General features: G+C 39.3%; 1 protein-coding gene across 1 annotated transcript; it reads left to right on the forward strand.

Moving 5' to 3' along the window:
* The first annotated feature begins 159 nt into the window (after window positions 1-159).
* Window positions 160-4735, forward strand: SERP1 (stress associated endoplasmic reticulum protein 1). The gene is made up of 3 exons (XM_033402743.2): window positions 160-661; window positions 952-1027; window positions 2207-4735. The coding sequence occupies exons 1-3, from the start codon at window positions 578-580 to the stop codon at window positions 2245-2247; spliced, it is 201 nt and encodes a 66-aa protein (XP_033258634.1). The 5' UTR covers window positions 160-577; the 3' UTR covers window positions 2248-4735.
* Window positions 4736-21111: the final 16376 nt, after the last annotated feature.

Consider the following 21111-nt stretch of genomic DNA (forward strand, 5'->3'; position numbering starts at 1 on the left):
TCGGAGAGAGACGTGAAAAAGGAGGCCGAACGCGCACGCGCAGCTCTGGGGCAACACTTTACAGAGCGTGGAGGGGCGGAGCTAAGGCTGGAGTGCCGGCCTTCGCCCTCCCTCTCCCTCTTCCTCGGCAGGCGGAGCGTGCACTTCCGCGGGGCGGAGTCGGCCCAATGCTGACGTTGGCAGCCGAATCCGAAGTAGTTCGAGGCGGCGGCTTGCACCGTCCGGTTGTTGCGTTGTGTAGCGTTGCGTTTTCTTCCTCTCTCACTCCACGCTCCCGGCGGAGGCCCCAGCGGGGACGCGAGAATATCACGGCGGCCTGCTCTCCCCCTCCCGCTTGCCCGTCTCGCTCGGCCGGACGGTCCGGCGTCGTCAGTCAGCCGGCGGCCCGCGCCCAGCTAAGGGCTCAGACCCCGCGCCCGCCGCGCCCAGGCCCAGCGGCCGGAGCTAGCGCCCCACCTGAGAGCCTCCTCGCTCCGGCGACGCGGGCACCGGGAGTGGAGCGTTGGTCGCAGCGGCCCGAGGAGAAGCGAGCGAGCGAGGCCCAGCGGTGGCCGGGGCAGGTGGTTGCGCTGCGAAGATGGTCGCCAAGCAGCGGATCCGTATGGCCAACGAGAAGCACAGCAAGAACATCACCCAGCGCGGCAACGTCGCCAAGACCTCGGTAAGGGAAAAGCGGGCGCCCCTGTTGGTTCCGCAGCCGGGTATGAGGCCCGGGCCCCGGGGCCGCGCCGAGCTCTCTTCCCCAGACCCGGGCGACTCAAGGGCCCGAGGTCGCGAGCCGGACGCTAAGTTGGGAGCTCAGGGAGGTGGGTGCCGGGGCCGGGCGGCTCGGGAACGCAGGGGAGACCAGTGAGGTGCAGGGACCCGGCGACCTGGCCCGGGGTGCAGGGTGAGAGCCCGGGGTCTGAGTGGTTTTTTTGCATTGGCGACCGTGCATTTTCCTTTTTGCAGAGAAATGCTCCCGAAGAGAAGGCGTCTGTAGGACCCTGGTTATTGGCTCTCTTCATTTTTGTTGTTTGTGGTTCTGGTAAGTGCTTTGGGGGCGATCATCGGGTAGGGCGTTGGATGACGGGTTGGGGATGACGTGGTGATCCATCAGTGGTGAATCCTGCCCGCATAGTTCTCAATCCACCTGCCGGGAGCTCCTCATAATTTTGTTTTATCTGAACCCAGTTACTTGTCCCACATATGCACAGAGGGTGGTGCTCTAGAAACTTCTCCCCGCTTGATTTGAGCTCACAGGAGAGCAGAAAAGGAGGTCAGGTCCTTAGTAATGATCGAGTTGACAAATATTAGACCAAAACAAAAAACAAAAACACCTCCCAGAATGAGAATTTAGAATATTTTGAAACCTTTGCGAAAGTGAAGCTTATGAACAACATGTACATGCGGATGTTCGAACTTAATTTAACATGTTCCGAAATCTAATATCTTTATGTCAAAATTGGATATATTTTATAAAGTAAAGCTAGTGCAAAGAATTGGCTCATTGTAGAGGAACTTGTACCTGATTGGCAATTTAACGTGCGAGACAAATGTTTTTAGTTTAATAAAAGAAATGTTTGACATATGGTAGGAAAAAATAGTTATCAGGGCAGACTGCTGTTAGAGTAGTAGACTCTTGCCCAAGGAGATGGATTACAGAATGCCTTCTTCTCTTCATCTTAATATGCAAGCTGTTAATATGGAAATACTTGTTTCTGTTTTACGTGTTCTGACATCTTAAAGTTACTGAGGTTTCTTTTAAACATTTCACTTTGCCTGTCTCCTAAACATACCAATTGGAAGCTTTCCTGATAAATGGCCAAGAGCCAAGCAATTTATGTAACCTAAAGATTATTGAATTTCAGCCTTGTGAGAATGAGGAACTGTGCGTATGTTACAGGCCAAGTACACCTAATGTTTAGGGTTAAACCAAAATAATTGTATGCTAGAAAAACCTTTTTGCTTTGGTGCTTTAATTTCTTTCTAAAAATCACTGCTTATTTGGTAACTCTCTAGACATTTTGGCATAAAATTCAAGGAAGCTGAGGCATAAAATATTGTATTATTACGGTAGGCCTGTGTTCATATTACTATGAAGTTACATAGTACTTGCAAGTAATTGTAAGGGTATTCTTGGATTCTTGAACTACCTTAATGTTTGTCGGTTGTCAGGCCTGTTTTATTCCAAGCATGTTTTAATACTTGCTCTTTCTCTTTACAGCAATTTTCCAGATTATTCAAAGTATCAGGATGGGCATGTGAAGTGACTGACCTTAAGATGTTTCCATTCTCCTGTGAATTTTAACTTGAACTCATTCCTGATGTTTGATACCCTGGTTAAAAACAATTCAGTAAAGCATCCTGCCTCAGAATGACTTTTCATATCATCCTTCATGTGTCATTCCAAGGTTTCTTCACAAGTCATTCCAAGTTTTCTAGTCCATACCACAGTGCCTTGCAAAAGCACCACATGAATAAAGCAATAAAATTTGTTAAGCTACAGTAGTGGACCCTACTTATTCAGTCAGTAAAGAGTAAGTTTTTTTTTTAATGTGGTTATTAGAACAGTATACAATATAGGTAATTAGATTGAATCTGTGTAGACAGGGTCTAGATTTTGTTAGCCCTAATGTGTAAATGCAATTAGCTTAATTTAAAATTTGGAATCCTACGGTTTTTATATAGCTAGGCACTTTATTACTATTTCTTGAAAGCACACTCCCATAGAGGGTCATGTAACCGTCCTGTAATAAGGTGCTTATAAATGGAACAACTACACGGTTAGCCTAGTTTCCCCGAAATCTTTAGCACCTGAAAATTTTAAAAAGCTTCTAAATGCCTAATATAAAGGGAGATGCTTATAGCCACAACGTCTATTTTAACAATATTATTTCTATTACACTACCTTGGATTTTGCATGAGTGAATATACTAACGTAAGAGGCCATAAGAAAACAACTTGGTTGAGCATTTTATAACTTAGTCACTTCGGTTTCACTATAAGCAGCCATGGTGGAGTAAAGTCAGGGAAGGTTTTTTATATCACCATTGATTTCACCAGAATTACTTTAATATATGAAAGGGGCCTATTATGCTCACAACACTTTAGGGAAAAATAGTACTAAAAATGGATGCCTCATCAGGACATACTGTTGAGTCCAGTGTGCCGTAGGACAGCATGTTAATAGCACTTTTAATACCAAAAAGGCACATCAACTGCAAATTAGTTTGGAAATGCTTTTTCTTGATTTATGATTAAAATTCTGTTAGGGTACTAGATACATCAGACTAAAGTGTCATGTGAAATTAAATGGATTTACTGATACGGATCAGTCTTCAGTCTTCCCTTTGTTGTATGATTTTACAGGTTATGATTGATCAAACTTTCTTTTTACTAATGGTAAGGGTGAGTGATAAGGCAGGTTTTGAGTTTTCTGGTACTGTTGAAAATTTCAAGTATTGGCTATTTAAATTCTTAGCCATAATGATGAAAAAAAGCCTGAGAGGTGTCTCTGTGGTAGTGAATTGGAAAGAAAGCTGCTTGTTTGCTATGTTAATTGCCTCAGGATACCTCTTGAAAATAAGCTGTTTTAAGAGGAACAGAAGGGAAATCTACCTAGTCTATATACAGTGTGAACCTCAGAGCTTCCCATACCCCTAAGTATGGGGAGAATAAAGGAGAGGCAAAGTGGTTAAGGACGTTTAGGAACTTGACTACAATAGGAAAGGAATCTGCTGACCTTAGGCCAGCAGGTTTTTATCTGCATTGTTACCTGCCTTTCTCACCCAGGAAATCAACCCCTGTACTTGTTTCCCTCTTGGAAACAAGTGTCTTGGTTAACTAATTCTATTTTGTTGTAACTTAAAAAATGAAAGTTATTGTTCTAAATTCATAGCAGGTGCCTTATTCTTTGCTTTGAGTCAAACTATTCCATATCAGAATTTCCCTTGGTTTCCTATAGATAACTGGCTTTAAGACATTGAGGGTTTTTGTTTTGTTTTGTTTTTAATGTACAATGTCTGTTAATTTGACTGTTAACTTGCCATAGTGAGCAATCATTTTACATATGTAAAGTTGCATTCCCTTTGTATATCGTGTCATTACCAATTGGGTGCATTTTTAAGGGTGGATTATGCATGTTTGGGTCAATGAAAGCTATGTCATTTTATTAACCCTTTAAAAATAAAGATCCCTGAATATTTGATGGCTTCTAAAAGGAAATGATTTTATAGAGTTCTTATCTGAGTATACTTTTTATACTTAATAGAAAATGATTTTAAGGAACGCCTGGTATGTTGTACTTGAGTTAAAAGAAATAGTACCCAGAGGCACAAATTTAAGGTTTTAACTGGGAATAGGTAGCAAGAAAAATATATAAAAGCACAATGAATTAAATACTTTCCCAACTGGGATTTACCCTCATCTCATTATCTGAGTCTGGTTCAAGGAAAAGCACAATTTTTTTTCTTTTTTTTGATTTCCCTTTCCCAGTTGAATTTTATATGTCATCTAATATTGAGCACAATGTGAGAATAAATACTTTATCGGGGTTGTCTACATTATCCAATTACTCTTTGTAATTTAGCTATAACGTTTCAAGGAGTTGTCAGTGATTTCATTGTATCTGTTGGGTTGTATATAATGTTGCTCAAAATGATTGAGTGAGCTTCCAAAATAAGTGAAGATTTTCATTGTAACAGAATGCATTGTAATAGGCTTTGATTTACATTAAAGAAATGTATATACTCAACTGCAAGGCCATGGCTATTGTCACTGAGGTTCCTGGAGTTTCGTTGGCACAAAGGACTACCATGTAGTGCTGGATCATATTCTTGGGAGGTTCAGCAACAAAATTTTATTATGCTTTTAGCATCTGTAAAATTTAGGACATCATCAGATTTTCCATTTAGAAATTGTTCTGAAGTTTGATTCACATTTACCTATGTATTAGTTTTTTTAACTTGTCATTTTAGATGCAAACCACAACTTTAAGAGGTAGGAGTTGGGTTCAATAACAAATTCTATGACACTCCCACAGAGAATCCTTTCCTGTCTAAACACAGTCCCACTCTAGCTGCTTGTACCACTTTATCTTCAAGTTAGAACAAAAATGGCCAAATCTGGAAAGAGTGCTAACGAGCAATAAAATGCTAGAAATCAAGCTGAAGGGAAAAATTCAACTGTCTGGACTTAAATAATTCAAAGTAAATTCATATCAAAGAATCAAAGATAGAAATGCCATAGAGGGCTTCCCTGGTGGTGCAGTGGTTAAGAATACACCTGCCAATGCAGGGTACACGGGTTTGAGCCCTGGCCGGGGAAAATCCCACATGCTGCGGAGCAGCTAAGCCCATGTGCCACAACTACTGAGCCTGTGAGCTACAACTACTGAGCCCACATACCACAACTACTGAAGCCCATGTGCCTAGAGCCCATGCTCCGCAGCTATAGAAGCCACTGCAATGAGAAGCCCGCGCACTGCACCCACCCGAAGAGTGGCCCCCACTCGCTGCAAGTAGAGAAAGCCGCGCACAGCAATGAAGAACCAAAGGCAGCCAAAAATAAATATATATTTTTTTAAATGACGGGAAATTTAGTACAACTGCCTCCATTTACAGATATGTAAAAAATTCATTTATTCAGTGAATATTGAGTAACTTATGTGCCAGATCTGGAGATAGATATGTGAATACAGAATCTCAGCACTCAGGTATCTTTCAGTCCAGTAGTGAGGAAAAAGACAATACAATGAAAACGACCATAATTGTGATAAGTCTTTCAAAGGAGAAGTAAAACCAGATAAATGGTGGATTTGCCCTCACAGAACTAGTTGAGGTAGAGTAGAAACTAGAGCCAACATTTCCTGACTCACTCAACCATCTAGAAACCATAAGAGTGACTGCAAAATACCCACACAGCACACTTCTGTTTTCATGAGCTCTTTGCTTCTGCTTTTAGAAAGCTAAAATTTTTTTCATGTTGCCAATTTAAAGAAGAAAGAGAAAAAGTGTGTCCTTTTATGGATGCAACTTTTTTTTGAAAATGAATTTGTGACAAATTTACTATTGGTGTTTCCTGTACAGCACAAAATTAACAAAGATCAAATCAGTAATGTTATTCACTTTCACATATTCCAGAGTACATTTTTAAAAGTAGTTTTGCTAAAGTTTTTTTTGTTTAATTTCTTTTTTATCTGTGATGTTGAAAAATAATTTTTGATAGCCCAGTAGTCAAAAAAATACACATGTGCTCTCCACAGATACAAGTTTCAGTGAATAATGCATATGTGACTTCTTTTCCAGTGTAAAAAAATTAAAACCATGATTTCAATATCATTAAATGGGTTAGTAACAGGTTTTTCTTCTTTTCTCACTGTTACGGAGAAAGTCAAACAGGAGAATGAGAATAATTGAGTTTGGAGCTAAAAGGAACTTTTCAAATGATCTTGATTTACACTTGAGGAAATTATGGCCTAGAGAAGTTATCTTTCCCATCAGTGAACCAGTAGCAGAGCAAGGATTAGAAAACTGGATTTGGGATGACCAAATTGGCTCTTTAGTATGTTGAGTGCCAAGGAATTATAATTCTTTAGGAATGTTTCCTCTTACCTTAGAAGATTATATATGAAGCGCATGCACCCCCTTGAGTGTTTGATAAAGGTAAAGTCTGAGGATTAACTAAACTTCAATGGCTTCCTACTGCCATTGGGTTGCATTAACTCTTTAGCGTTGATTTTTAGGACATTTCACAACATGGCCCAACCTAGCCTTGTCCCAACATCTTCCTGTCATAAACTCGCTCTAGCCCAAAGACTCTACTTTCATTTTTCAGATGCCTTGTGCCTTGTGCTTTTTTTTTTCAATGCTTCCTTTATTTGTATAATTCACAATAAGGTTCTTGTACCTCAATTTTTTCAGATTCAGCATTCCAGACATGGTAACTAATTCTTTTCATTTATGTGGAAAAAGAACAGACACAGAATTGACCTTAAATAGAGACATAAAATGGTGGTTTGCCTACACACTCTGACTTGAGGGAGGTTATAAAAGTGAAAACAACTAAAAAGTATTCCTTAACTCTTGGTTTTGGGCTCAAAATTTTACCATTTTGAGTACTGTCTTCTCCCTGGGGTTCTGTTAAAAATCACAAATACATGAAAGGCTCATATTATCTAGGTTCAATGTACATGAGCTCTATTGCATTACTTTTATTTTGACTAGTGGAATTGGTTAGCATTAAAATCACTTTTCTTTCCTCTAGAAGGAAGAATGAACTTCAAGAGAAAACTGATCCCCATATACAGGCAAACCTCAGAGATAACGTGGGTTCAGTTCCAGACCACCACAATAAAGTGAATATCACAATAAAGCGAGTCACAGGAATTGTCCGATTTCCCAGTGCATATAAAAGTTATGTTTACACTACACTGTAGTCTATTAAGTGTGCAATAGCATTAGGTCTTTAAAAGATGAATATACCTTAATTAAAAAATACTTTATTGGGACTTCCCTGGTGGTCCAATGGCTAAGACTCTGAGCTCCCAATGCAGGTGGCCTGGGTTCAATCCCTGGTCAGGGAACTAGATCTCACATGCCTCAACTAAGAGTTCACATGCCACAACTAAAGATCCCACGTGCCGCAACTAACACCCGGTGCAGCAAAATAAATATATTTTTTTTTTTTTTTTTTGCGGTACGTGGGCCTCTCACTGTTGTGACCTCTCCCGTTGCGGAGCACAGGCTCCGGACACGCAGGCTCAGCGGCCATGGCTCACGGGCCCAGCCGCTCCGCGGCATGTGGCATCTTCCCGGACCGGGGCACGAACCCGCGTCCCCTGCATCGGCAGGCGGACTCCCAACAACTGCGCCACCAGGGAAGCCCCAAAATAAATATTTTTTAAAATAACAATCATCTAACAATGCAGGGTTGCCACAAAAACTCAATCTGTCTTAAAAAAAAAAAAAAAAGTGGACTTCCCTAATGGTGCAGTGGTTAAGAATCCGCCTGCCAATGCAGGGGACACGAGTTTGAGCCCTGGTCTGGGAAGATCCCACATGCCACAGAGCAACTAAGCCCACGAGCCACAACTACTAAGCTGGCACACCACAACTACTGAGCCTGCACTCTAAAGCCCGCGAACCACAACTACTGAGCCCATGTGCCACTACTGAAGCCCACGCGCCTAGAGCCTGTGCTCCGCAACAAGAGAAGCCACTGCGACGAGAAGCCCGTGCACTGCAATGAAGAGTAAGCCCCGCTCGCACAACTAGAGAAAGCCCACGCGTAGCAACGAAGACCCAACGCAGCCAAAAATAAATAAATAAATAAATTTATTTTTTAAAAAGTAAAGCAGGAAATCTCTCCCAGCAGCCTCCGAAGCAGCGGATTAAAGCTCCACAATCAACTTGATATACCCTGCATCTGTGGAATACCTGAATAGTCAACGAATCATCCCAAATTAAGGAGCCCTGTGGATGAAAGGCTCTTGGTGCTGCAGCCAGGAGTCAGTGCTGTGCCTCTGAGGTGGGAGAGCCAACTTCAGGACACTGGTCCACAAGAGGCCTCCCAGCTGCACATAATATCAAACAGCAAAAATCTCCGAGAGATCTCCATCTCAACGCCAGCACCCAGCTTCACTCAACGACCAGCAAGCTACAGTGCTGGACATCCTATGCCAAACAACTAGCAAGACAGGAACACAACCCCACCCATTAGCAGAGAGGCTGCCCAAAATCATAATAAGTCTACAGACACCCCAAAACACACCACCAGACGTGGACCTGCCCACCAGAAAGACAAGATCCAGCCTCATCCACCAGAACACAGGCACTAGTACCCTCCACCAGGAAGCCGACACAACCCACTGAACCAACCTTAGCCACTGGGGACAGACACAAAAAACAACAGGAACTACGAACCTTCAGCCTGCAAAAAAGGAGACCACAAACACAGTAAGATAAGCAAAATGAAAAGACAGAAAAACACACAGCAGATGAAGGAGCAAGATAAAAACCCACCAGACCTAACAAATGAAGAGGAAATAGGCAGTCTACCGGAAAAAGAATTCAGAATAATGATAGTAAGGTTGATCCGAAATCTTGGAGATAGAATGGACAATAGAATGGACAAAATGCAAGAATCAGTTAACAAGGACCTAGAAGAACTAAAGATGAAACAAGCAACGATGAACAACACAATAAATGAAATTAAAAGTACTCTAGATGGGATCAATAGCAGAATAACTGAGGCAGAAGAACGGATAAGTGACCTGGAAGATAAAATAGTGGAAATAACTACTGCAGAGCAGAATAAAGAAAAAAGAATGAAAAGAACTGAGGACAGTCTCAGAGACCTCTGGGACAACATTAAACGCACCAACATTCGAATTATAGGGGTTCCAGAAGAAGAAGAGAAAAAGAAAGGGACTGAGAAGATATTTGAAGAGATTATAGTTGAAAACTTCCCTAATATGGGAAAGGAAATAGTTAATCAAGTCCAGGAAGCACAGAGAGTCCCATACAGGATAAATCCAAGGAGAAATACGCCAAGACACATATTAATCAAACTGTCAAAAATTAAATACAAAGAAAACATATTAAAAGCAGCAAGGGAAAAACAACAAATAACATACAAGGGAATCCCCATAAGGTTAACAGCTGATCTTTCAGCAGAAACTCTGCAAGCCAGAAGGGAGTGGCAGGACATATTGAAAGTGTTGAAGGAGAAAAACCTGCAACCAAGATTACTCTACCCAGCAAGGATCTCATTCAGATTTGATGGAGAAATTAAAACCTTTACAGACAAGCAAAAGCTGAGAGAGTTCAGCACCACCAAACCAGCTCTACAACAACTGCTAAAGGAACTTCTCTAGGCAAGAAACACAAAAGAAGGAAAAGACCTACAATAACAAACCCCAAACAATTAAGAAAATGGGAATGGGAACACACATATCGATAATTACCTTAAATGTAAATGGACTAAATGCTCCCACCAAAACACACAGATTGGCTGAATGGATACAAAAACAAGACCCATATATTTGCTGTCTACAAGAGACCCACTTCAGACCTAGAGACACATACAGACTGAAAGTAAGGGGATGGAAAAAGGTATTTCATGCAAATGGAAACCAAAAGAAAGCTGGAGTAGCAATTCTCATATAAGTTATATATATATATATATATATATATATATATATATGTAGTTTGCTTGAGTGCAGTGTTTTTTGTTTTCTGTACTGAATTTATTAGCATGGGTCGGTATAAAATTTAGCATAGGTCAATATGTAATTTGTAAACTAATAAGGTCTTAAAAGTGAGGAATTAAGTCTTTTAAATTTAATTATTTATTGTAAAGAGCAGAATAGCATACATAAACAGGTGCCTAAGGAAAACCTGTATTCTAATATGGAACTCTCATGAACACCTTTTTTTTTTTTTTCTTCTAACGGTATGATAGTAGGCCATTTGATTATTTTTATGGCTTTAACTTTACAACAATGAAATATTCGTAAATTTTAAAAAGTATTTTTCTTTATTTGATGCGGGTGGGATACTGGAGAAATGAAAGGTCAAACATCTATTGAGGAATCCATACTTGTCTATATATTGTGTACTTTTATTTCAAGAACTGATTTAAAATTCCTAAAAGGATGCTATAATAAGTTATTATGCCATTTTACAGACTGAATTAAGTGAATTTCAGGGAGGTATGAAACTTGCCTAAGGCTATCCAGCTACCAAGCGGTAGAAGTGAGAATTAAATCCAGGTATACCTATAAAAAAATAAAATAAAATAAAAAAAAGAAGGCGAGGGCAGCACCAGGGTATGGGGTTGTTAGTTTTATAGGGGTGAGTAATTTCATACACTGATGAGTGGGAGGAGTATTCCAGCTATTTTGGGGAAGGGGTGGGGATTTCTAGGAATTGAGCCACCGCCCACTTTTTGACCTTTATGGTCATCCTTGGAACTGTCGTGGCACCTGTGGGTGTGTTGCTTAGCTTGCTGATGTGTTAACAATGAGTGTATACTGAGGCTCAAGGTCTAGTGGAAGTAGACTCGTCCGCCATCTTGGACCTATTTTGTTCTAATCAGTTTATGTTGTGTCCTCGGGCTATGTAATTCTTTTAAAGGTTGTGCCCTGCCCCCTTTCCTCCTGTTTCATATTGAATATATAATATTTACCAGAGTATGTTTTAATAATTAATACATGATATATTGTATAATTAATTTATATATCATATATATAATGATATCTATAGGTATTTGTTCTAATAAGTCATTAAAAATAAATGAATATTCTTTTTCTTTCATAAAAAAAAAAGCAGGCTTGTGAAAAGCACTAACATAAAAACTATGGCATTTAGTTATTATTTTTAAAATAATTTTATTTATTGAGGTAACATTGGTTTATAACATTATATCAGTTTCATGTGTGTAACATTATACCTTGACTTCTGTATATACTATAGCATGCTCACCACCAAAAGTTTAGATTCCATCCATCCATTCATCCCCCTTTTGCCCAGTTCACCCTCCCCCACCTTCCCCTCCCCCTTTTGCCCATTTCACCCTCCCCCACCTTCCCCTCTGGTAACCACTACTCTGTTCTCTGTATCTATGTGTTTATTTTTGTTTGGTTTGGTTTGTTCTTTTTTATTATTATTCCACATGTGAGTTAAATCATAGGGTATTTGTCTGTCTCTGTCTGACTTATTTCACTTAGCATAATACCTTCAAGGTCCACACTGTTGTCACAAATGGCAAGATATCATTTTTATATATGTATAATCTACTTAATCCATTCATCCTTTGATGGGCACTTAGGTTGTTTCCATATCTTGGCTATTATAAATAATGACATAGGGGTGCATATAGCTTTTCAAATTTCTGTTTTTGTATTCTTCAGGTAAATACCCAGAAGTGGGACTGGATCATGTGGTAGTTCCTAATTGTTTTAGGAATTTCCATACTGTTCTCCATAGTGACTGCACCAATTTACATTCTGACCAACAGTATACGAGGGTTTGCTTTTTTCCACATCCTTGCCAACACTTGTTATTTCTTGCCTTTATGATAACAGCCATTCTAATGGGTGTGAGATAATATCTCATTGTGGTTCTGATTTGCATTTCCCTAATAACTGGTGTTGTTGAACATCTTTTCATGTGCCTATTGGCTATCTGTATGTCTTCTTTGGGAAGAAATGTTTATTTAGCTCCTCTGCCCATTTTTTAACTGGGTTGTTTGGTTTTTTGTTGTTGAAAGTATGACATGTATACTTACCAAATATTCTATAGGTATTAGGGATTACAGTTTTTCCCCCAATTTTGTTGATATAATTGACATATAACATTGTATAAGTTTAAGGTGTACAATATAATGATTTGATATATATATATGTATTACAAAATGATCACAATAAGATTAGTTAACATCTAAAAATAAATAAATAAATAAAGGTGACGCTCTGAAAAATAAAAGTGTAACACTAAAATAAAAAAAAAAAAAAAAAAGTAAAGCAATATCTGCTTAGGCATATCTTACTTTATTGTTCTTCACAGATACTGCATTTTTTACAAATTAAAGGTTGCAGCCACCCAGTGTCAACTATAAGCACCATTTTTCCAACAGCATTTGTTCACTTTACTTTTTTTTCTAGTTTCATTAAGATATAATTGACATAGAGCACTGTGTAAGTTTAAGATGTAGAGCATAGTGATGTAACCTACATCCTTCATGAAATGATCACAATAAGTTTAGTGATCATCCATCATCTCATATAGATACAAAATTAAAGAAATAGAAAAAAAAATTTTCCTTGTGATGAAAACTCTTAGGATTTCCTCTCTTAATAACTTTCATATATAACATACAGCAGTGTTCATTGTATTTATCAGGTTGTACATTACATCTAATACTTATTTTTCTTATAACTGGAAGTTGTACCTTTTGATTGCCTTCATCCAATTCCCCCTCCCCCCAGCTCCACCACTGCCTCAAATCTCATCTCTTTTTCTCTGAGTTAGTTGATTTGTTTTTGAAGTATAGTTGACCTACAACACTGTGTCAGTTCCTGGTACCCAACATAGTGATTCAATATTTCTATACACTTCAAAATGATCATCATGATAAGGCTAGTTATGATCTGTCACCATACAAAGACATTACATAACCATTGACTATTTTCCCCACATTTCACCTCTGTGACTCATTTATTTTGCAGCTGGAATTTTGTACCGCCTCACCTGTCACCTACTTCTCTCCTCCCCCTAGTCCCTTCCCCTCTGGCAACCACCTATTTGTTCTCTAGATAACCTGCACTTCAAGTGTTTTTGCTCGTTTTTCCTACGTTACAATACTACACAGCCTTCAAAGTCTAGCTTAAATTTTACCTCCTCTGTGAAGTTTTCCCTTGCTATGGGCGTCAGAAACACTCTCTTTGGAACTGATGACTCTGGACCAGTTAGTGTTTATTATGTTCCCATAATTCTTGGTTTTGTTTCTTAGTTTCTCAGCTAGTGTATGCAGTCCTTAAGAACAAATGCCAGGGGCTTCCCTGGTGGTGCAGTGGTTCAGAATCCGCCTGCCAATGGAGGGGACACGGGTTTGAGCCCTGGCCTGGGAAGATCCCACATGCTGTGGAGCAAACAAGCCCGTGCACCACAACTACTGAGCCTGTGCTCTAGAGCCCGTGAGCCCGCGCCCAGCAACGAAGACCCAATGCAGCCAAAAATAAATTTAAAAATTTATTTTAAAAAAAAGAACAAATGCCATATCTTTCTTTTTCATTCTTTTTCATTTACTCTCACCACCACAAAAGCTAGTGTGAAACTTTACATACATAGGGGGAGCTCAACATTTTATTTATTTATTTATTTTTAAATATTTATTTATCTTTGGCTGCATTGATTCTTAGTTGTGGCACGAGGGATTTTTGATGCGGTGCAGGAGCTTCTCTCTAGCTGTGGCGCATGGGCTTCAGAGCAGGCGGGCTCAGTAGTTGTGTCACTCGGGCTTAGTTGCCTGGCGGCATGTGGGATATTAGCTCCCAGACCAGGGATCGAACCCACTTCCCCTGCATTGGGAGGTGGGTCCTTAACCACTGGACCACCGGGGAAGTCCTGAGCCCAACATTTGAGTTGAGTGATAAAGTGAAGGAGAGCAATGAGAACGCTGTTATAGCAGAATCATCTTTAAAGTAAGAACGTGTCTTGTAAGATCATCTAACTCCAAAATAACATGCATCCCAGATACTTCCAATCCTGGCAACCTCTGCTTAATGGCTGAGCTCAGCATTAGAATTCAGACTACCTTAGAAACAAACTCTCCCAAGAGAAGCTTGATATTTGGAAATATATCAATAGCCGTATTTGTCCTTTAGTCACATTTGAGAACCGTTCATAATAATTGTAATTGAGAAAACCAAAAAATGCTTCACAAAGAAAGCTGATACCTCACTATACCAGTCTGTCCAGTTATAAGGAATGAGTCAAACCACCGCACCTGCTGTTTAGGACAGGTGCCTATGGGCTGTCAGCTGCCCTCTGTCCCCAGCCCCATTCTAGGGCACAGGAAGGGGCAAGGATGCCACACTGGGGCGCCCTTCTCCACACCAGACTGGGAACCCAGAATGGCTCTGTACCCCCCACACCAGATCCAGTCCCTGGGAGAATAGCTGCTTCTCTTCACAGAGGAATTCCCTACAGCAAGGCCGTACCACATTGTTAAGCATTTGGGGTGTGGTGTGGTTACCAAATCAGATCTCATACTCTGGGCACAGGAGACTCACAGGGCCCCTCTGGGTAAATGCGGGTCGCGCTCCCACTCAGAGCTCCTGAACAGCACTTAGTTCCTGACACCCAGGAGTGCTGGGGAACCAGGGTGAACCACGAAGGTGCTGCAGGTTTGTTTTCTGTTTGACACACTGAGCGTCAGTTAATAAACAATTGTAGATTCTAAGGTGGAAAGGCATCCAGGACTGAGACAGACTATAATTTCTGACAAAGCCTGAATCATAAAGATAAATCAACACTGGAAGTACCCAAGCATGTTTCTGCCTAGCTCCAGTCTCGGTTACCCGTGCATGGCCCACCTATTAATTACAAATGGATTACACAAAGAAGGAAGGTGCCAGAGAGAATGAAAACATGAAATCTTAAAGTCATTTCTGCTTGCTTGAGAACAACATCAGGATTTTTTCAAGGTGAGATCCCTTTCTTTTGCTAAACATTACGTTTAAATCCATCTGCACTGCGAAGGACAGACAGGGAAAGTGGATCAGTGGAGTTTAATATCCAGCCTGTGTCAATGGTCTAATCTCCCACTACTCAAGAGTGTGGCCAGGGGACCCACAGTAACCTGGAAACTTCTTAGGAATGCAGAATCTCGGGCCTCACCCAAGGCCCACTGAAAGATAATTTGCATTTTCACAGGACCACCATCTGATTTGTATGAAAATTAAACTTTGAGAAATTTTAAAGCGGGCTCCGAGTTCTCGATCTATAGCCTTAAATCCCCTAAGTTTCTTGGCCTAAGGAAAAGGAAACACTTACCCTCTTGTCACACGCAACTGTTCTGAAACCTAATGATGGTAAAAGCACTTTGAAAACTTAAAAATACTCTATGCAAAAAACATTCCCCTGCTTCGTGAACCGCAAAAACAAAGAGATCTCTGATAGGGTAAGGGGCCTTCCTCATCGAAAACAAAAAGGAGGCAGCTTCCATATTTAACGTGGCAGGAAGTCACCAGCTTTCTTTTTCTCAATATTTGTAGGGCTGCAAAGAACGTGGATGTTTATACGTTGTTTCCTTGTACAGATGTATATAGAATTTCTCTAGTCCAGAAGTGGAACTTCTGGGTATGAGGTATGTACATCTTCAAATGTATTAAGTATGGTGAAATCATTATCCAAAATAGGTTCTAAAAAATTAAATTTACACCAGCAATGTGTAAGAGTTCCTATATCCTCAACTTTTGCCCTTCTAATAAGAAAATAGTCTCAGTGTTGTTGTAATATGCATTTGTCTGATTCCTAGCAAGGTTGAGCAACTTTTCAAATGCTGGCTCTGAAGCCTGGGTTTGTATCTATTTTTTATCGCTTTGTATCTGTGTAACCTTGGGCAATCTATTTAAAGTCTCAGTTTCGCAACTATAAACTGAAATTAAATGAGCTAATGCATGTTGCATGATCAGGCCACCCAAGATGGATATTCTCTTGCTCTCTGTACATCCCCTGCCCAACCAGTGCCTGCTTTGCCTCTGCCCTACCCATATGACTGACCTTCCTAGTACTTGCCCCTGGCCCCAGCTAGTGAAAGCTTATCAGAGTCCTAACCACTGGACCTCCAGGGAATTCCCAGTGACAGCGGATCAAAGGTGTGATGAAGGGTGTGCTCCTCTGCTCCTCTGCTCCCTGTGCTCCTCTGTTTCCCTAGTAACTAATGAGCCTACCTGATGTCAATTCCCCTATAACTGGTAAATTTGCCCCCACCCCCAACCCAGCAAAGACTGCCACCATGTCCTGCTCACTGTCTGCCACACATGGTGGGATGTCGCTCCAGGACCTTGCTTCAGACGTGTAAGCTCCCCCTTATCCATTAAACCATTGATGTCTCTGTTGCTGACTCCAGGCTCTAGGCCTGAGAGGTACAGCCCAACACATGTAAAGCACATAGAAAAGAGACTGGCATAACAAGATGCCCAAGATTCAGCTGATATGTTTCCTGCCCTAGATATGGAATCGGCCATTTTCTCAGAGTTCTTTGTACCAGGATACGGTATTTAGAGATCACAACCTAAAGTCTATGGATGCTAATTGCCCATGTGTTCTCATTGCTTCAAAGACTTTTAGTGAACAAAGAGAGAAAATATGATAAAACAAAGATAACAAAAGATAGAAAACAAAAGAGAAAATACAACATGAATTTATATCAATAATTCCAACTAAAATTTAAGATGACAGGTTTTCACATATTTCTTAAATTTTATATTTGATCCTTTTTTTCTTAAATTGAAAACCTTGGCTCCTGAGAACATTAATATAATTATTTAGTTACTTTATCCCACTAAATCTACACTAGCTTCAAGATACAGTAATAATTTTATTAACACTATGATTACTGAAAACAATGTTTTAAAAAATTTCTTTGCAAAAAAAAATTTTAAAAAGAAAAAACAAACAAAAAGAATAAAAAATTTCTTTGCAGTTCTTTTTGTCCTTGGGCAATATTTCATGAGGGAGATAGAGTCAATTGGGTTTTCAACAAGGACACCAAGGCGATTCAATAGGAGAACAATAGTCTTTTCAACAAACGGTGCTGGGACAACAATAGCCACAAACAAAGGGATAAAATTGGACCTTGCCTTATATCATATATAAAAATAAACTCAAAATTGATAAAGACCTAAATGCAAGAGCCAAAACTATAAAACCCTGTGAAGAAAACATGGGCATAAATCTCCATGACCTTAGATTTGGCAATGAATTCTTAGATATGACACCAAAAGCACAAGCAACAAAAGAAGTAGATTAATTGTACTTCATCTAAATTTAAAACTTTTGTGCTTCAAAAGGCGCTATCAAGAAAGTTAAAAACACAATTCATAGACTGGGAGAAAATATTTGCAAATCATATATCTGATAAAGGACTTGTATCTAGAATTATATCAAGATCTCTTACAAATAATAGTAAGAAATAAATATTTTTTTTAAATGGGCAAAAGGAGGTCTCATATTAAATGTTCTTTGACGGATGGTTACCGGAGGCAGGGGGTGGTGGGTGGGGTGCGTGAAACAGGTGAACAGAGTCAAAAGGTACAAACTTCCAGTTATAAAATAAATTAGTCATGGGGATGTAATGCAGAGCATGGCCACTATAATTAATAATACTGTATTACATATTTGAAAGTTGCTAAGAAAGTAAATCTTAAAAGTTTCCATCGCAAAGAAAAAAAAGTCTGTAACTATGTATGGGGATGGATGTTAACTAGAATTATTGTGGTGATCATTTTGCCGCATATATACAAGTATTGAATCATTATGTTGCACACCTGGACTAATATAGTGTTGTATGTCAATTATACCTCAATTTTAAAAATGTTCTTACTAAAATAAAATAAAATAAAAATAAGCACAGGATCTGCATAGATATTTCACCAAAGTAGATACACGCTCAGCCAATAAGCACATGAAAATCATTCGCCATCAGGGAAATTCAAACTTAAACCACAGTGAGATACCGCTTCACACCCACTAGGATGGCTGGAATCAAAAAGACAATAATAACAAATGTTGACAAGGATTTAGAGAAATTGGAACCCTCATACACTGGTGGGGATGTAAAGCTGCTTTGGAAAACAATCTGGCAGTCCTCAAAAAAGTTAAACAAAGACTTAACAATTTGACCAAGCAATTCTACTCCTAGGTATATATCCAAGAGAAATGGAAACATACGTCCACTCAAAAACTTGTACACAAATGTTTATAGCAGCGTTATCCACAATAGTCAAAGGTAGAAACAACCCAAATCTCCATCAGTTCATGAGTGGATTCACAAAATATGGTATATCCCTATAATGGAATATTGTTCAGCTGTAAGAAGGAATGAAGTGTTTATAAATGCCACAACATGGATGAAGCCAGTCACAAAATATCACATATCAAATGATTCCATTTATATGCAATGTCCACAATAGGCAAATACGTAGAAACAGAAAGTATATTAGTGATTGCTTTAGGCTATAAAGTGAGGGGGGATAATTGAGTGATAATTGCCAAAGGGTGCTAGATTTCTTTCTGAGGTGATAAAAATGTTGTGATCGTGGTGATGGTTGTACAGCTCTGAATATCCTAAAAACTGCTTAATTTTTCACTTTAATAAAATGGGTGAGTTGTATGGTATGTGAATTATATCTCAATAAAGCTGTTAGGAAAAGAAAGAAAGAAAGAAAGAAAAGCCTGAAAATCAAAATCAAATGGAACAAATGAATCTAACTGTGTAACAAATTAGTGGCATAGTCACAGAGAGGAATTTCAGGTGATTAATTGATTGATTGATTGATTGATTATTTTTTTGGCCACACCATGGGCATGAGGGATCTTGGTTCCTGACCAGGGATTGAACCCGTGTCCCCTGCATTGGGTTAGGGTTAAGGTTAACACTGGACTGCCAGGGAAGTCCCTCAGGTGGTTTATATATATATATATGTTTATTTCTGAACTTTCAGTTCTATTCCATTGATCTATGTGACTAGCTTTACACCAGTCCCAGAATGTAGATTACTCTTGTTATGTAGTAAGTTTTGAAATCAGGAGGTGTGAGTCATTTAACCTTGTTCTTTTTCAAGATTATTTTGGGTATTCTGTGTTCCTTGAGTTTTTATATGAATTTTAGAATCTGGTTGTTAATTTCTACAAAGAAGTCAGCTGGCATTCTAGTAGGGATAGTGTTGAAACTGTAGCTTGGGAAGCATTGCCATTTTAACAATATTAAGTCTTCCAATCCATGAACATGAGATATCCTTTCATTTATTAGGTTTTCTTTCATTTCTTTCAACAATGTTTTGTAGTTTTCAAAGTATATGTTTTGCACTTATGTTAAATTTATTCCTAAGCACTTTATTCTCTTTGATTCCATTATAAATGAAATTGTTTTTTTTTTTTTTTTTTTTTTTTTTAATCGCACCCCAGGGCTTGCAGGATCTTAGTTCCCCGACCAGGGATTGAACCTGCACCCTTGGCAGTGAAAGTGCAGAGTCCTAATCACTGGACTGCCAGGGAATTCCCGAAATTGTTTCCTTAATTTCAATTTTTTGTTTGCTCAGTGCCACTATATAGAAAAATGATTTGTTTCTGTATATTGCCTTGTGTCCTGCAAACTTACTAAACTCATTTATTAGTTCTAACAGTTTTTTTGCGAGGGGGTGATTCCTTAGGATTTTCCACATACAAGATTGTTTTCTGCAAATAAAAATAATCTTAGTTCTTTCCTTTCCAATATGAATGTCTTTTCTTTTTTTGTCTAATTACTCTGGTTAGAACCTCCAGTAGAGTATTGACTAGAAGTGGCAACAGTGGACATCATTATCTTGTTCCTGATCTTAGGAGAAAGGCATTCAGCCTTTTACCATTAAGTATGATGTTAGCTGTGGGTTTTTGTAATGCATTTGTTGAGGATTTCTGCATCTAAATTCGTAAGAGATCTGGGTGGAGGTTTCATTTCTTGAGATGTATTTGTCTGGTTTTGGTATAACCAGGATAGGATAATACTAGCTTTATAGAATGAAATGGGAAGAGTTCCTTCCTCTTCTATTTCCTGGAAGAGTTTATGAAGAACTGGTGTTAATTCTTTAAATGTTTGGTAGAATTCACCAGTGAATGGTAATCCTTTTGCAATTTATACATATATGAAATCATTACATTGTACACCTTAAACTTACACAATGTTATATGTCAATTACATCTCAATAAAGCTACAGGGAAGGGACATCCCTGGTGGTGTACTGGTTAAGAATCCACCTGCCAATGCAGGGGACATGGGTTCGAGCCCTGGTCCGGGATGATCCCACATGCCACAGAGCAACTAAGCCTGTGAGCCACAACTACTGAGCCAGCATGCCACAACTACTGAAGCCCGAGCGCCGAGAGCCTGTGCTCCACAACAAGAGAAGCCACCACAATGAGAAGCCTGCACACCACAACAAAGAGTAGCCCCCGCTCGCCGCAATGAGAGAAAGCCCGCATGCAAGGACCCAACGCAGCCAAAAATAAATAAATAAATAAATATTTTTAAAAAGCTGCGGGGAGAAAAGAATTCACCCAGGCCATCTGGGTCTGGATTTTTCTTTATTGATAGTTTTTTTAAATTACAAATTCTATCTATTTACTTGTTAGCTTTTCTGTCTTCTTGACTCAGTTTATGTCTTTTAAGAAATTTGTCCATTTTATCTAAGTTACCTAATTTATTGGCATACAATTGTTCATAATATTCTTTCACAATTCTTTTTATTTCTGTAAGATGAGTAATAATGTCCCTCTTACATTTGAGCCTTCTCTCTTTCTTGATCAATCTAGCTAAAGGTTGGTCAACTTTATTGTTCTTTTCAAAGAAGCAACTTTTTAAACA

The sequence above is a fragment of the Orcinus orca genome, chromosome 5, assembly GCF_937001465.1.
Source record: "Orcinus orca chromosome 5, mOrcOrc1.1, whole genome shotgun sequence".
Classification (NCBI taxonomy): Eukaryota; Metazoa; Chordata; class Mammalia; order Artiodactyla; family Delphinidae; genus Orcinus; species Orcinus orca.

Bases quoted from the DNA above. Each gene is read 5' to 3' on its own strand.
- SERP1 (XM_033402743.2), top strand. From the start codon at position 578: ATGGTCGCCAAGCAGCGGATCCGTATGGCCAACGAGAAGCACAGCAAG. The intron at 662-951 runs GTAAGGGAAAAG...TCCTTTTTGCAG, and splicing joins GCAACGTCGCCAAGACCTCG to AGAAATGCTCCCGAAGAGAA. The intron at 1,028-2,206 runs GTAAGTGCTTTG...TTCTCTTTACAG, and splicing joins TTTTGTTGTTTGTGGTTCTG to CAATTTTCCAGATTATTCAA.